General features: G+C 41.5%; 2 protein-coding genes across 3 annotated transcripts; one reads left to right on the top strand and one right to left on the bottom strand.

Annotated features, from left to right (window-relative positions):
• Positions 1–3,219: 3,219 nt before the first annotated feature.
• Positions 3,220–10,767, bottom strand: LOC145439614 (gamma-tubulin complex component 6-like). Its single transcript, XM_080317121.1, has one exon. The coding sequence runs from the start codon at positions 10,408–10,410 to the stop codon at positions 5,152–5,154; it is 5,259 nt and encodes a 1,752-aa protein (XP_080173247.1). The 5' UTR covers positions 10,411–10,767; the 3' UTR covers positions 3,220–5,151.
• Positions 10,768–13,235: 2,468 nt separating this feature from the next.
• Positions 13,236–14,773, top strand: LOC145439640 (uncharacterized). Of its 2 annotated transcripts, XM_080317154.1 has the most exons (5): positions 13,236–13,590; positions 13,653–13,723; positions 14,050–14,226; positions 14,305–14,462; positions 14,523–14,773. In XM_080317154.1, exons 1-5 carry the CDS (start codon positions 13,430–13,432, stop codon positions 14,589–14,591), a joined length of 636 nt encoding a protein of 211 aa, XP_080173280.1. In that variant the 5' UTR covers positions 13,236–13,429; the 3' UTR covers positions 14,592–14,773. The 2 variants fall into 2 exon arrangements, with proteins under 2 accessions (XP_080173280.1, XP_080173279.1); XM_080317153.1 differs by having other exon boundaries at positions 14,050–14,462.
• The last annotated feature ends 1,829 nt before the right edge of the window (positions 14,774–16,602 follow it).

The raw sequence follows: 16,602 nt of genomic DNA, 5'->3' as shown, positions 1-16,602 counted from the left end.
GTTCTATACGTCATTGCCCAATATGAGAGCATTTCTACAATTTTATTAGTTATGACTGGCATATAACAGACGGGATACTTACGATTTCTTGTGTTGTCGTTGATTCTGAGGGAGCGAGTGACGCGGTGTTCTAACAAGCAGTGCAGTGTCACCATAGGCCCACCAATGGACGCTGGTCCGGGTCTCGGCTCTACCAAGTGTTCATCATTAATTTATTAGCAATTTTATCAGTTCAATACACCACAAAAATGCGATACAATGAAAAGACAGGAAGATGTCGAAGCGACAAGGAGTAGTCTATGGAATCTGACACCCACCTTGGCCTAGGCGATGTAAAGAGGAGGCATGCACACTGAATGAAGTAAAGAAGATAGTATAGAAGAAGAATGCGACAAGAAATAGGGCGGCATGTCATGGGAAGCGAGATCGATAGGTCAGTCGTGGTCCGGTAATCTTGAGGATGGACTGTATTTATTTAGTAGTAATTGCTTGTATTTCGACTTGAATGTGGACATGCTCGTCGACTGTCGGCGGGATACTGTTCCACACATCAGGTCCGGCATATTTGATGGAGCGATGATAAAATCCATGAAGGACGTTGGCAGGATGAGAGACCCGAAAGTGGACGCGAGATTGACTGAAGAGTGGGAGTTCACGAGGGAGAGAATCCTACCTTGGAGATTAGCAAGGAATCTGAACCATACGAAATCCGCTGTCGTGACGTACGACTGGTACAAGGCCTAAAAGAGGCGACAAGCGCCATTGCTGCGGTTGTGTACTGATAATTAACAAAAGTTTAGTTGCTTGTCGCCCACTACCGGGCATTGAATTTGTTTTCGCATGATTGTCATATAGCTGTTTTAGTATATAGCAATAATCTCAACCTGGGGATCGAAAAGGTGCCGCGACCTTCTTTGACTTCTAATAACCATACAGCTTCTCAAATAGACCCACGAGTAGGCCTAGTTCTGAGCGACGGTGCTTGCGTTTTTAGATCATACTAAGAAGTTGAATAAATCAATCAGTTTTCTGTACTTTGTTGATTTAGGAAATAATTTGAGGCCCTTCAATTGTGGGGCATGAAGTACGACATACAGTTCGGCCTTGGCAGATTCTAAACGATTTTATAGATATTATTGACGGCAGACGAATGAAATATTCTCGAGATTCTGCTATCCGATATCGCAACTTCTAATGACCATCTCTTGATGTCCCTCTATCCCAGTGGTTCTCAACCTTTTTGGCTTCGCGGACCCCTTTTGACCGTCACGGACCCTCGCGGACCCCCTCAAGTTTTAGTTCAATTTTAGCTCTATTATGGTCCAACCTTCATCTGTCTTGTGCAATTATGAACTGTAGGCTTTTGATAAACAGCAAAATTTTGATTTTTCTTGAAAATAACAGCATATTATTTATGTAGAAATTGGTTGACTTTTATTATTTCAAAGCTAATTTCGCTGCTGTATTTCTTGAAGTACGTGGTCGTGTCTTGAAAATCCGCGTCTTCGTTTTGATATGAACGATAAGTGCCGAAAACCATTTCCGCAAAGATAGATGGAGGCTAATGCAATATTAACGCATGACGCTTCCGACGATACTTTTGGTGTGATCGCAACATTTAAGGCACCAAAATGAATAAAACATATCTTTTATGAACATATCACGTCCAGCATCTAGCGCAAGGATGGGCAACATATGCACCGCTGGCCGGATTCGGCCCGTGACGGCATTTTGATCGGCCCGCAGAGAGTTTCTACCGTCAAAGTGAAATCCTAATCTAAAATTATAGACAAAATTTATGCGCCAAAGAATGGATCCAAGTTTTCCAACCTGAGAGAGAATGTCATGAAACGACTTGCTCTGTTTGGGTTTACACATATATTTACGAGCAAACATTTTCGACTATGAACAATTGAACATTAACAAGACAAGGCTGCATACCAATATAACTGGTGATATGAATTTCAGGGTTGGAGTGTAATGCTTTAACAGCAACAAAACACTCCTTGTTCATCAAAAAACAGCGTTGTCGATAGGGCATCCGCAATAAGATTACGCCAAATTTGATAGCCGAGCTTCAAGAGTGGGTATATCATTGTCCGATTTATGACGAGTGCCAGCCGTGAATATTCGGGTTCATTTCAATATGAATATACTATTCAATTGTATACTGAAGTTCTGTACCTCCAAGCAGCTGTTCAAATAGTGGTTGCGTATATCACAGGATAAAATGGATTTCGTGGCGAGGTTTCAATCCCTGCATTGGGACAAATTAGGGAAATACTTCGCAAATTATTTATTTCAAACGACTGTTCACTAATGTGATGAGACTGACAACTTCATGATCAGAAGGTTTTGCAGACATTACAAAGTCACCCTGATTGACGTTACTATCTCCATATTTTAATTTTTTCCACAAACCCCAACAAAACGTCTCTAAACAGTAATTTGTTTGTATCAGCAGGTTATTGGAAAATTGGCAACGGAAATGAATTTCCACACTACCATAGTTCATGTCAGACGATTATGATGATGATATGAGTCACGAGGTTTTAGCAGATGTGGTGCGAAACTGCCTCATGCTTTCTCAAATTAAAAAATAAAATAGAAATTAGGTTATCAATCATTTAAAAAATTTAGAGGTCTTGCGGACCCCCTGAAATTGCTTCGCGGACCCCTAGGGGTCCGCGGACCCCCGGTTGAGAACCGCTGCTCTATCCAGACACTAAATTCTAACTCAGGGATATCTAGATAATACGGGACAAAATACTGTTCAGCTTAATATCTGTTGAAATTAAAGCAGCCTACCCACTAAGTAACCATATAGCATTAAGGTTGATATTATATGCCGGTGCTAAAGTCAACTAGTCACACTGCAGTATGTATGCCTAAAGATTAGATTCATATACTTTGCGCCGTATTCACATAGGATTCTGATGTACAAATACGCGTCCTATCACAAATAGTTGCTGGGTATGCACTATGCAGAGTCAGAAAGTGATACTATTTTTGCTGAACGACGTCCACAACTAAGTCGCGACACTACCTCACTACTTCAAACCGCATCACACTTCATATCTCAAGTTTCATGTCGATCCACATCACGACCGACAAGCGCCTTGTCGAGCCCCCCCCCAACATCACACTAAATTTGAAACAATGCGTTTGTACGTACAATATATATCAAATTTCGATCACAGTCGGAGTATTGTGAAATGAAGAATGTTATATATCAAATTTCGATCACAGTCGGAGTATTGTGAAATGAAGAATGTATAACTTATGAAAATAGCAACACAGCCATACAGCAATATGGGTTCGAGCTGCAACAATCTCCAGCAGGTTCCATCAATAGGCTGCTATACTGTGAGCAAAATAAGGTTCACACTACAGCCAAATCAATTGCTTGGCATATACATATAACTGCAGCACCATTTGAGGTTTTTCTGTGAGCTCAAGACTATATAGCAAGCCACACAGGAAGGAATCATTTTTAACAATACACGTGAAGAACCGACGTGAAAAAACGTTCATAGGTTTGCAAAGGGATCAGTAATCACTGGAAACAATTAAAAGAAATCAGGTCAAGATAACTGTAGGTAAACTTCTGCATTTTTGAATCCACAATCTTATGTCGAAGGGGCACTGCGCTCTAAATACGATGGTCTCAAGCTGTGATGAAACTTTTGGCAGCAACCATCTACTTCGGAAAGCCACGGCGTTCTGCAGGTAGAAGCAATGATCCGTGACCTTGATACCACAGAGATAAGCTAGAGCGGAAAATAACACCAAATAAAATACTTTACCTGCAGCTTGGTGGCTTTCTGAGTAAAATAGTTTCTGCCAAATAATTTTCACACTGTTAACTGTAATTCGACGTCACACCATATTTAGAGCGCAGTGCCCCTTTAACTATACATTAACAAAACAGGAGGTAAACTTCAGAATAGGAAATAGCATAAAAATTTGAGCCAGACTGATATTGGGTTTTCAAGTCAACTTGTACCTTCATTGATAACCCCTATATTTGCAGCCGATATTCAAAAGATATGGCATCTAGCTTAAGGCGCATTTCAAAAACTTCACGGCATATATAGAACAGCTTTGCTACACCGGGACATGAAATAAACTAGAAAGGCCTTATCTGGACAACTGTAAGCAGAAGTGGTCAGTAAGTACTTGTACTTTTTCGGAGTACTCACACGTTTTGCCTGCTTGCAGTCGTTACTCGACTGGTTATAGTTTTTCTTAAGCAAAACTAGACCAAGGATACTACTTTTTTCTTGGAAATAGCTACTTCGACTTAGTAGGCAACCAATGATGACTAATATGACCACTTCCGCCTGTAATTTATATGACACATATCAATATTCCTAATCAAGCAGTCACATAATATAGAATCTCTACTCTTAAACTGTGACGTCCAAGAGGTTGTCAGTAACGAAGTACTTCTACTTTTTGAAGTACCTGAAGTAGATTTTGCTTACTCGCACTACTTTTTAATTAGTTACGATTCCAGACTACTTCTACTTGATAGGTTTCAGTTTTTTAGGCAAAATTAGGCGTAGAATACCTACTTACTTGTGAACCGCCACTCCTACTTCTACTTGAGTAGAAATTCCAGCGTTAATTCTGCTTCTACTTGAGTAGCGACGGTGACTACTTTGACCACCTCTGGTGACGTTACATAAATTGCCCTTAATTTTTTACCTCTAAAGCAGTGGTTCTCCAACTTTTCAACTAATGGTCTATCGGTAAATTTAATAACTGACTCATGCTCCCTTAAACACATTGGATTTTATGGTGTCAATGTGACGGGTGTAGCTGATTTTTTTAAATAACTCTGCACCATAACACTCTACTTTATGTTGACTAACGATATAGTTTTGGGCCAGCTTCGAGTTTGGTTTGAAAAATAACTTGCCTGAAAATTTTTATATTATAAAGAATTTTTTTCTGGATCATGTGACTGTTTTGGAACACACTTCCGGGCCTTAAAAAACTGTCCCACGGACCCCAGTTTGAGAACCACTGCTCTAAAGGGTGATGCCGATATATCTTTCTAAGTGTGCAAAAGAATCGATATTACACGCAAATTGACGATCAGTCGGGCTCTAGTCAACATAACAAATGAACACACAATGACCCCTGTCACGTAGAATAGAACCCGTTAAAGTTAAGACGCAACAGAAAGTCTTCGAGCGAAGGCTGATAGCCGTGATCCACCAGTTTCGACACGACTTTCACCAAAAACCCCGAATACTTACTGAAGTTGGTGTACGTCACTTTCAGCTCCGCAAACTTCACAGACTTCGAAAAAAGCTGCGTCCAGAACCGCAATATCGTTTTGAAGATGTCCGTAATCACGCTCATGACCATCTTAGTCTTCTTCGTCAGCAGGCAACGGAACCTGCACTTGCGCAAGTATTCCGCGTGGCAGTCGTGCAGCTCGTCAACGCGCCTAGCGTTTTTCAGAGCTTGCACAAACTCGTGCCAGCACGCGTGCACCACTTGCGTCGACACGTATCCCTGCATGACTTTCACAAAATTCTGCATCTCATGCCGGTACAAACGCAAACGATGCAAATCTCTAGAAGACAAATGCTTCCAGTTTCCTCCTGCCGGCAGCAATCTCCTCGTAACATCGTTCAAAGCCCACATGACGCGTTTCAATGTCAACAAAAATCCAAACACTTGGCCATATCGCACGTGATTAGCTTCCGTTATCACGATATTCCATGGCCAGTCGATGTCGTATTTTAGAGCAAAGCAGTCTAAAGACGCGGGGTCTCGGGCGCTTACGGTCTCCGGAACATTACTCAAAGAAAAAGTAAGTCTTCTCGCGTCAGACGCGTTTCCTTGAGACGAACCTTGCACGGCCTGACAAATCATCGATTCCAGTATCACCGGATTCAAGAAATCACTCGGGTCGCGGCACGAGTGCATTTTCTCAAACAGTTTATCGCACAATATCTGCCCAAACTCTCCGTCTTCCATAAAACAAAATCGACGCATCATCTCAAAGTGATGCAGTAAGTTTAACTTTGTCATAAAGTGATTCACGATGCAGCGGTTAGCTAGAGCTATCTGCTGCGAGATGGGACGTACGACGCATTTTCGTAACAGCGCAGGTAAAAGCTGCATGTGAATAGATTCCGCGTCCACACCGGAATAGCCCGACTCCTCCTCTTGCTGTGAAGTCGAAATTTCTTTCATTAAATCCACAGCATTACCGATAGCATCGCTGGGAAGTGGGGTGCCGATTGTTTTTACTTTCGGTTGCGTATATTCGAACACACCCGGTAATTGTAAATGAAAAGTCTCTTGAGGAGAATCTGCTACATCATCTTCTTTGTCCATCTCCACATCACGATACATTAGTAGCTGAACTGTGGAAAACGATGGATGCCTTTTCGCTGAATTAACAGGAGCTCTGAATGTTTTAGTCTTTCCCGCCACATTTTCTTTAATCCAAGGCACAGTGTCGTCGTAATACACAAGCTCCCCGACAGTGGATTGACTGCTGTGTTTCCCGTGGAATCTGTTTGTAGCGTTAAACCTTTCTAGTTTGTCCATGAGCTGATTTGGGACGGGCTCTTGATGTAACAAGGGGTCTAGCTTCATACATTCCAGCACCACGGAATCAGATACGTTGCGTCCTGCGATTTTTTTCTTACGATGTAACTCAAAGCCGTTGTTTTCCGTCGTAAGTTGGGTAGCGAACATCTCGACCATAGATGACGACGAAACATGTTTGCCAGTGACTAATTTCTTTCCTGTTTTCACCAATCCATCATCTTCATGACTTTCCGTCGTTTGGTCTGATAGAAGCTCTCCCACGCTAGATGAAGACACACTTTGGCCTAGAACTTGTTTCTTCAATGTATGTGATTGCTCGGCAGATATCAACGTTGGCGTATCTTGTAGAATATCACCCACTGAAGACTGGGAAACATCTTGCCCGGGGACTGATTTCTTTAGTGTTTTTTGTTGCACCAAAGAAAATTCCTGTTCTGTCTGCATAGGAATGCCTTCCAACAACTGTGCAACACTCGAATCTGATACGTTTTGTCCTGCTACTGATTTTTTCAATGTCTTTGTCGAACTTGTAATCTGTTGAATAGCCAAGTCCGATACGGAGCAGTTACTTGACAAGTGTCCGATACTCGATAACGAAGCGCCTTGACCCGAAACCTGTTTTTTCAATGTCCTTGACGAATTAGTTATTTGGAACTTTTCATCCGTGGAATTAGAATCCGGGTTCATGATAAAACCGACGTTTGACGACGCGATATTCTGCCCCTCCACTGATTTTTTCAAGGTCTTGCCCGTATTGGTAATCTGCGTGTTTTCATTACCAGATTCCGCATCTGGTTTCATCACGGTATCGATACTGGATGAAGAAATGCTTTCGCCCGATACAGGCTTTCGAACAGGTCTCAATGTATCAGGTTTGAAAACATCATCGTCGTAGGAAGTTGAAGAAATATGCTTTCCATCAACATGTTTTCGAAACTTTTTTATACTAGATTCTAAATTTGACGTCGTCTGAGACACGTGTGTACCACTGACTGCCTTTCTCAGAGGCCTCGCGTGATTTTCCTCGTCTCCAGGAAAATGTATGAGATGCGATTCAGCGGGGCTATTTTCATGTATCTTCGAGCCAATAGCCCGCAGGGCCAAATCCAACTCGCTCCGAGAGCCCTCTGTTTCGTTAAAATTATTCTCAGAAACGTATTCCCCCGACGAGTCACCCTTGCCTTGTAAAGTCGTCCGTACGTCACTTAGCAGCTGTTTTTGCCAGTAATTTTGATCAGATTGTAAGAATCTCAACCGTTCTTCGTTCAATCTGCCACGTTTCTTCCACCAATTAGCTTTCCGTATTTTCCTATCCGCTTCCTTGTTCAACTCATCGTAATAGGAGATAATTTTTTCTTTCTCCTCTCTCTCAATCCGATCTCTCTCGTCATCCGCCTTTCGCTCTGCAATCAACCTTTTCTCTTCTCTCATTTCATCTTCCGCCTTTTCCGCTTCACGAGCCTGCAAACGTAACACTGCCGCATCCTCGGCTTGTTTTTTCAGACGTTGCAATTCCTTTTGCTTCGCTTCCGCGTTAATTTGTCTTTCAACTTGCAAAGCTTCTTGCATTTTGATCAAGCCGTCCTTGGCCGCTTTTCTAGCGGCCGAGGCTTCTTTCTGCGCTGCCAATTTTTTCTCTTCTTCAACCAACATCCAATGCACGCTAAGATTTTTTTCAAGTCGAATCATCTTGGTTTGATGTCTAGCCCAATTGTTTTCCGTGTCTTTCAGTTTTCGTTTTGAGAACGTGATTTCAAGAGAAGGTACATCCGAACCATCTACCACTAAAAAGTGAGATGGACACACGGATTGCATTAATGATATAGTTCTGCCGCAAGTGTACATGTCACTGGCGAGAGAGGATAAAAACGAAGGCACACATGAGCCCGGGTCTTCAGGATGTATCGGTTCGATATGTTTTTTCCATCTTTGTCGGTCTTTCCTTGAACCTCCATAGTCGACGTTAACACGCAGCATAAATTCGCCGTGAATATCTTGACAGTGTCCGCGGAATATCCAATTTCTGATAAACTCCAGATACGGAACACAAGATTTTCTTAGGATGTAAAGTAGAACAAGGTAGTTGCATGAATCCGGTTGATGTAAAGCTTCTTCGTGCAGATATGATAATAATTGTATCCCAGTTGGAAAATCTTTTGAAGGAAGCAATGACAATACAGGCAAATCAGGTTCACCACACCTGCACAAGCGTGCTATGTATTCAATTTGATTCCCGGCTTTACGCATTCGATATACCAAACCCTGTAGTGATAACCCATGGTACTTGAGCGCTATCGACTGGTTGAGATATTCCCGTAAATATCTCCTTACAGAACTGACGAAAGCATTGAAAATCGCCCCTCTCTCGGCAATGATATTGACAGATATTTGCAGATTATCACTATGAGAAAGACCGGAGAACTGGAGCAGTCTACGATAATAAGTACCCCACTTTGAGAACTGAAGCAGACACGAAAATACAGAAGTAGGATCAACTCCACAGAAATAAATGTCCTTCCGTGGTAGAAACATCTGTGCTAACACATTAAACTGGTACACATCCGATGGCACACCCATCGCAACTAATGACGAACATTTTACCAAGTGATCTTCATCAAACTCTTCCCAAAACACTTTGGACGATGGTTTGTTGTCGAAAAATTCAGATAAACGATGAATAAGCAACGTGCGTTGCTTCCAAATTATGTCAAAAACCTTGGAACCTGCCTCTGACAAGTACAACCGTCTTTCGGTTGTCCCAGCTGGTAGTCCTAGAGTTTCCCATGTTCTATGGTGACGCATTTCGTGGGACAAGCACTCTTTCCATAAGTTCAAGTCATGTTTGGGGGGCTTGTAATCAAAATAAGGCAACTGGATGTCCTGAGGATAACTCGGTAAGGGTTCAGTTACACCCCAGTCGGAATCTGATGATATTAAACTCGATGAAGGTGATACAAAACCTTCATCGGTTGCAACAGAAGAGAGTAGATCTATCGGGCTAGTAAGCTTCGGATATGACATTTTGATATCGAGCTCAAAGGTCCTGCTGTGCCGTAAACCGCCGTATAACCGAGTCTGACTATCGACCTCATAAGCAGAGTCCGTTAAGCTTTGGTGCGAGAAAAATTTCGATTTAAATCCGAATAATCCGTTCTGCTTTTCATTCAACGATAATTCCGGCGTCTCGAACTGACTGGCGTGAAGCATATCCATTTTTTTATCTTCATCTAACCGCGGATACATTATCGGATCGTCTTTGCGAAACTGTGCTCGGAAATCGCATAAAGTGTACGAAGGGTTGAAGATTTTGAAAGGAAAGTCTCCGGATTGAATCGTGCATTTCCTGCGGGTTATTTTACGAATATCTTCGCTCGTCGGGACTTTAAATAGTTCACGCCTCGATTGTTGGTGATTTTCAACGTCGGATAAGTGCAACAAAAATCTCAAAATTTCAGTGTTTTCAGGACTTTCTTCGATGACCCGATCCGACATTTTTTCGAGACTGTCGGCGTCGTAGAAGCGACGTTGATTTCTTCTCAAGCGAAAAGCAACCGCGCTTATCACACATCTCATGGACCACTCGTTCGAACGGAGTAAATCTCTCGGGAAGTCTTTTGCATCATTACTTTGTCGAAATAACGCATCAAATGCTGCTTTTTTCACGGGTTTCACAATGTGCGTCGAAATTGGATTTCGTTGCACTGTTGAAGGCCGTATCCGACGATGTTTCCTGGCCTCTATTAAACACAATCTTTCAACTTTGATCGGCAACGACTCTGACGGATAATCGTGCTTTGCCAGGAAAATATTTCCTTTATCAGCCATTGCCATATATTTTCTGAATCACATATGAGAAAAGAAAATGATTAAGATCTTCAGTTCAGTTTATTATTGAAAATTTCATGGAATCAATACATCGCAAGATTGCGATATAATGAGGAGATAGAAAGGTGTCTAAACGAGTTAGGGCAGCCTTTGAAATCAGACACCCACCTAGGCCTTGGCGATAGGATAGCATAAAAGGACAAGCAACAATAATGAGGTGGCATGGAACTGAAGGCAAGGTCGATATAACAATATATCAAATCGTGGTGCGGTAATCTCGAGCGCTGATTGGTATTGCTTTTGACCATGTTCAGAGAAACAGATAAAAAACAACCATAATTTAGCCACAAAGGTGCAGTCGTGTAGACACACCATACAATATTATATGGGGCGCAATTTGCTGTTTCATTTGGAGGGAGATCCAAGTTACTGGACTAAATGATGGGGAATGCAGTTTTGCTAATTTAAACAAACCATATACCATGGCCAGGGTACAGAACGACAAAATCGCAGCTGACATTCCTGACAATAATATCAAGATAAAATTCTTGCAATCCTGCAGTGTTTTAAAAATGATTAAATTATTTGTGAACTGAATAGAAACACCATTCCGGCGGACAGCCTGTACAAAACTGTTTTGCTGTGGTCGCCTCACTAGCCTGCCTGCCTGCTGTTTCGCCAATATGGAATCGGTGTCTCGTGCACACCAAAGATTCTACTGACTACACACAGGTGTGACGCTGAGAACCGTCTTGGCACACCAAAGATATTACGCTAAACGTACCGGGATTCCAACCCGGCTGTTTCGTATATAAGAATTATAGTGTTAGGGTGGGCGAACTCTAACTAACTGCAAGCTGAGATTATATGTCTGGCATATTAATTACACAGTCTGGTCTAATATACTTTCTTATACACAACATAACGATCAGTCGATCACTAATCAGGATTCCCCACACATGATTATGTTTATGACTATATGAGAATGTCATAAACTCCGGAACCCTAATCCTTCCATGCCCAAACCTAATTTTACGATACCCCCAGGAAGTGCTGATTGATCGTTATCAGATTCAAAACCTGTTCCGGATTGGAGTTTCATAACCAAGCAAGCTGGCATCCAAGCAGTGTTGCCAACTCCGGATGGAAGAAAATCGCTAAAACTGGTGTCAAAAATCGCTAGATAGCGCTAAATATTGAGAAAAAAGCGCTAAAAAATAGCGCCAAATCTGCAAAAGGTGCCAAAGGTGTTAAATTGAACCATTATATCGATATATTCTTCTCAGCTATATTTTACTCGTCTGGGGCCAAAGTCACTTATCATATTTATAGTTCATAATACGTAATAGTCATATCTAAGCGGGACAAAACGGCAGTGCATTTCGATAAAGCAGATCGCTTTGCGCAACGATCGCTATACCGTGAACACTGACCAGGTTTGCAGGCATAACCGCTCACTATATCAGCGTGCCTTACTCGATGCGTCCGTGAATACGTGATGCGATGTACCGTGGTTATGCGCTTGACTTCTTCTCTAAACTGTGTTGGAGTTGGCCTACTTGAACACGACATGCGACTTGACACACGTACACGTGGACACGACATGCGACTTGACCCGTCACTACACGACGTTGAAACGGTTTGTTTTCCACTATAAGTAGAGACCTTAAGAAAATAATCCGAGGACCAACCCCGTGTATGAAATGTAATTATTCTGGCCTTAAACGAATGACCAGACATTGGAGCGACCTCAAAACAGTCCCCAAAGTCTGGAAATCGGCATTGATAAGAACAATCGCTAGACGAAATTGGTCATTGTTATGTTCATTGTGTTGCGACGGTGCCATTGTTGGAGCAATAATGCCGGTTTTCAGACTTTGAGGGCTGTTTCGGGGTGCATGGTTCCATTGTCCGGACAAGATTTTATTTTGTATTTTCGAAATCACTGCGACACTATCTTTCGATTATGGCCATTGGCCAATTATATTAAACTTCAGCGTTCAAGTCGCCAGTTTTAGCACTGCCAACTATGCTACTTTTAGATTACTCAGCAAGAAGAGACACTGTTTGCCAATGCGTAACCGCCAGGAGTTGCGTATCTACTACTATCTATCGGCAGGTAGTAATCTATAATTATATATCATCGGAGTCCGCACTCTGGTGACCGGTATAGCCAATGCAGTTGTCAGCCAGAACTGATCTTTAGTGGTTATTTTCAGTAAAAAAGCGCTAAATAATCGCTAAATACTTCTTCAAAAATCGCTAGATTTATCGCTAGGCGCTAGATCCATATTTTTTGGCGCTAAACCGGATGAAAAATCGCTAGATCTAGCGCGAAAATCGCTAAATTGGCAACACTGCATCCAAGTCATGATTTCATTTCATATAATAGTTCAACAAGTCCAAAGAAAAACAAAACCGCTCAAATCTAAACGGCGGGAGGAGCGGACTGCAGTACTAAACGGCGGACCCAGCTGAATTGCGAACCCGTCATTAGATGATCATCGCTTTTTCGCGAGAGAGAGAGAGAGAGAGTCTTTATTTTCATCCAACCGAAATACATAACAAACGGCAGTGATGGCGGTACAGAAAATATGCGTGCACAGTATTCGGCATTAGATAGGAATGATCGATAAGACAGTGAAGGTCATCTATTCTGATCACACCAGCATCAAACAGGTACACTTGACTCTGAACAGTCTGGCTGTAAAAAATGTTTAGTTAAAGGTCAACTGCATCTAAAAAATGACTTCGTCTTATTTCGTGCGTTATGTGGTTAGGAATATGAATATAATAATAAAAATTCAAATTACATGATAGTTTTCAAATCGAAAAGCTGAAAAACGGATATGAAATCATTCAGCTATGAAATGACGTCATGTGAGTGACACGACAAAAGTCCTGGTATAGCTCAGTGTGGTAAACAGATAGTTATTCGTGTTGGGATTGATTTTGACACAGGATTTGATTGTGAATATGGAAGGTATGAAGAAGATGAGGCACGGAGGTACATCTTGTGTCGCGTATGGTCGCTCGAATACGCGATATTCGGTACCCAAAGTGTCTTTTCATCGCTGTCCAAACCCTATTGCTCCTATTGCTGGAGAGGATTATGAAGACTGTGAAAGTGATATCCAATCCCTGTCAAGATAGCTTTCACCCAACAGAGTTAGATGGCGAGTCAGGGTGAGTACTTGAACAGTGTAATCATATTTGTACCAAGTCTTCACCAAGATATTGATTTGCAGGCATTCAGATTCAGAGGAATGTCTGGAGAATAGCAAGATCCAGTTTGTGATTGTGGACAGAAATAAAGCTGGTGAGCATTTTTCAACATTGTCCAATGTGTCAATCAGAGTCGGACGTGCAAGAGTCTGGTTTGGGTAGCACATTGAGAATCGAGCAAGACTGCAAAAACTGCTCATACTCCAGATTTTGATTTACGGGTATTGTAGATGCCGTTACATCCTTTAAAGATGAAATAGCCTACTTCACTGTATCAAAAAGAAAGCCTACTTCACTGTATCAAAAAGAAACAAACTGCTCCATTCAGCATATATACATGATACATATAGGCCTAAATTTAAGTTACAATGAATAGCATCTTTGATTCTGTTGTTTACCATTATGATAATCCATTTTCAGATTCATTGGCATATGACAGGATTTGCGATGTTCTCTACTCAACGCGAATGAAAAATGACATACGCCATCTATCGCCGAATGGAAACACTGCTGGAAGTGAATCATTCAATGCCCTCCTCAATCATTTCTGCCCAAAGTTATATCACTACAACCATATTTCAGTCAAAAAAAAGCCAGGTAGGTACCTTGCAGTTTCTCGCCTATTCAAAACAACCTATATAAGATTTTGGCATAATTACTATGCATTTTTTGTAGGATGCAGTTGGCAATCCTTCATTTCAATGAAAATTGCTCGAAAACTCAGAAAATGTCGAAAGAAGGAGCACCGCGGTCAAATACCCGAAACGTACAAAAATGGGGAATGTTCAGTCCACAAGATACTTGACACAAGATACTTGAAAATTCAACATTTGGTAACTGCCGTTGATCTGACTGCATCATAAGATTTCGTCATATTGTTATGCATGTTCTAGATTACTGCAATGAGCTTGTCGAAGAAGTTCAAGCACTCATCAGAACTGGACCAGAAACTGTTGAGTTGAGCGACTGTGCTGAGACCGTTTCACCTCCTCTGACTAGCAGCATAATCAAAATTAGAGAGGAAGCGAAGCTATTGCCCGACATAAAACCCGATATGCTTTTCTGCCTGACACAGTAGCTATTTTGGTCGATTAGTTGTATGCATTTATTATTTGGAATACAACTGTACAGTGTACATTCACAATGTGGCGTTACTGAACTGGAATCCTTTGTAAGAATTTGACGTAAATTTTGTTCGGACAGCAGTAACAACGCATGCAGGCAGGATTTTCCGCTGTTTGTTGCCACAGAATCTCCATACCCAGCGAACACAATTTCTGTAGGCAGTATGTTTCAACTACCTGAAAAGTGAAAACAGTTGTATTAGTGCGAGAAAAGTATTTGGCAACCGAATCAGAGACTCATCCCATATTCATGCATCGAACTCGATGTTATTATTCTGCGGCCATATTCCTGTCGATATCCATAGTAGGACATCTCCAATACGTCAACGTCCAGACACACTGAATTGAATCCTGGCAATTCTGTGATACACTTTAATTCTGTCAGTAACTCTCGGAACCTTACAGCACAAACTTATCAAGATGTCAGATATCAAGGTACATGACTGAAACGAGCTATTACACTACAGACTATATATACAACTGTATTTCATGTAGTCTCGACGAGCGGCTTGCGCTGAGCATGAGCAAGCTATAGGCTGATCATGACCCATCATCATGAAGCTGCAAGGGATTCCACTGACGTGGGATCGAGCGCATCAACACCTGAACCAATCCGACATTTAAACGGTAATTTTGTAAGTATGTGAAAAAATGATACTTACATTCGACATCCGAGTACTCGGACTCAGTCTCAATATCACTTGGCAAATCCGTTACAATGGAAACCTCGGCCATAACTGACTAGAATAAAAACTGCGAGAACACAAACAGCCGCTGTGACCGGTGTTGATAATATGTGTCACTCACTTGACGTCACAATGCACATTCTGCTTTTTCTGTAAACATGCCAATATTGGAACTTTCAGTCAAAATTACGGCAATTTCCGATTGATTTGAAACACGGAAAGTCGGTAATTTCGTTATGAAAAAAAATTCTGAACATGATTCCGCAAAGTTGTTATGAAGATGCAGTTGACCTTTAAGAAAGGAAAATAGAAGAAAAATTAAACGATGGTAGCAAATGATCAATGAAGCAATGTCTGGGAGAGGTAGGGCAACAGTGTTAGTGTAACGACAAGAGGTGATCAAGTAGGGCTTTTTTGAATCTATTATAAGGCAATTCACGGATATTATGTGGTGGTAATGCATTCCAAATGATAGGTCCCGAGTAGTCAATAGATATCTTAGTTAGGTTGCTATTGGGTGGGGGTAAGTAGATATTTCTCTTTGACGAGGATCGCGTGTAATGGGAATGGACATTTTTAGCAGGTATGAAAAAGTCGTCAAACACAGGTGGCAGACTATTGGAAAAATATTTGTGAACAACTTTTGATACTTCGAAGCGACATAGTTCATCAGCTCGCAAAATTCGATGCTTACGGTAGTAAGGCGATAAATTGGTACGTAAAGGTACAGATGAGATCAGCCGTATCGCACGGTTTTGCAGGGTTCGAATTCTGCACAAAAATGTTGTGCATGCATTTATTGATTCGTCCAACCGAAACGAAAATGACATTGACGCATGAAATTATACCAAGATACTTAACGGTGTAGGACAGGGTGTAATTGATATGACTCTGGGTAGGGTCAACTAGTCTGATCACAGCCTGCATTAACAATTACAGATATTCTTAATAAATTCGGTTACAGTATAGAGGATGTACATCCTCTATAGCAGCGGTTCTCAACCGGGGGTCCGCGAAGCATTTTCAGGGGGTCCGTGAACCCTCTAAATTTACAAAATTTGATAACCTCATTTTCAATTTTTTGAATTAGGAAAATCACGAGGCAGTTTCGTTTCATTACTAGTAGTATTCACATAAACAGAATGACCGTCTGATATGAAATA

The sequence above is a fragment of the Botryllus schlosseri genome, chromosome 5 (genome assembly GCF_051294905.1).
Source record: "Botryllus schlosseri isolate E-star chromosome 5, Bs_hap1, whole genome shotgun sequence".
In the NCBI taxonomy this organism is placed as follows: domain Eukaryota; kingdom Metazoa; phylum Chordata; class Ascidiacea; order Stolidobranchia; family Styelidae; genus Botryllus; species Botryllus schlosseri.
The sequence above is the reverse complement of the archived record's forward strand: the minus strand, read 5'-3'. Positions and strand labels throughout refer to the sequence as shown.

Excerpts from the sequence above, each read along its gene's own strand:
- LOC145439640 (XM_080317153.1), top strand. The coding sequence starts at position 13,430 with ATGGTCGCTCGAATACGCGATATTCGGTACCCAAAGTGTCTTTTCATC. Across the intron at positions 13,724-14,049 it reads TGTGGACAGAAATAAAGCTG|ATTCATTGGCATATGACAGG; the intron begins GTGAGCATTTTT and ends ATCCATTTTCAG. Across the intron at positions 14,463-14,522 it reads ACTTGAAAATTCAACATTTG|ATTACTGCAATGAGCTTGTC; the intron begins GTAACTGCCGTT and ends TGCATGTTCTAG.
- LOC145439614 (XM_080317121.1), bottom strand. The coding sequence starts at position 10,410 with ATGGCAATGGCTGATAAAGGAAATATTTTCCTGGCAAAGCACGATTAT.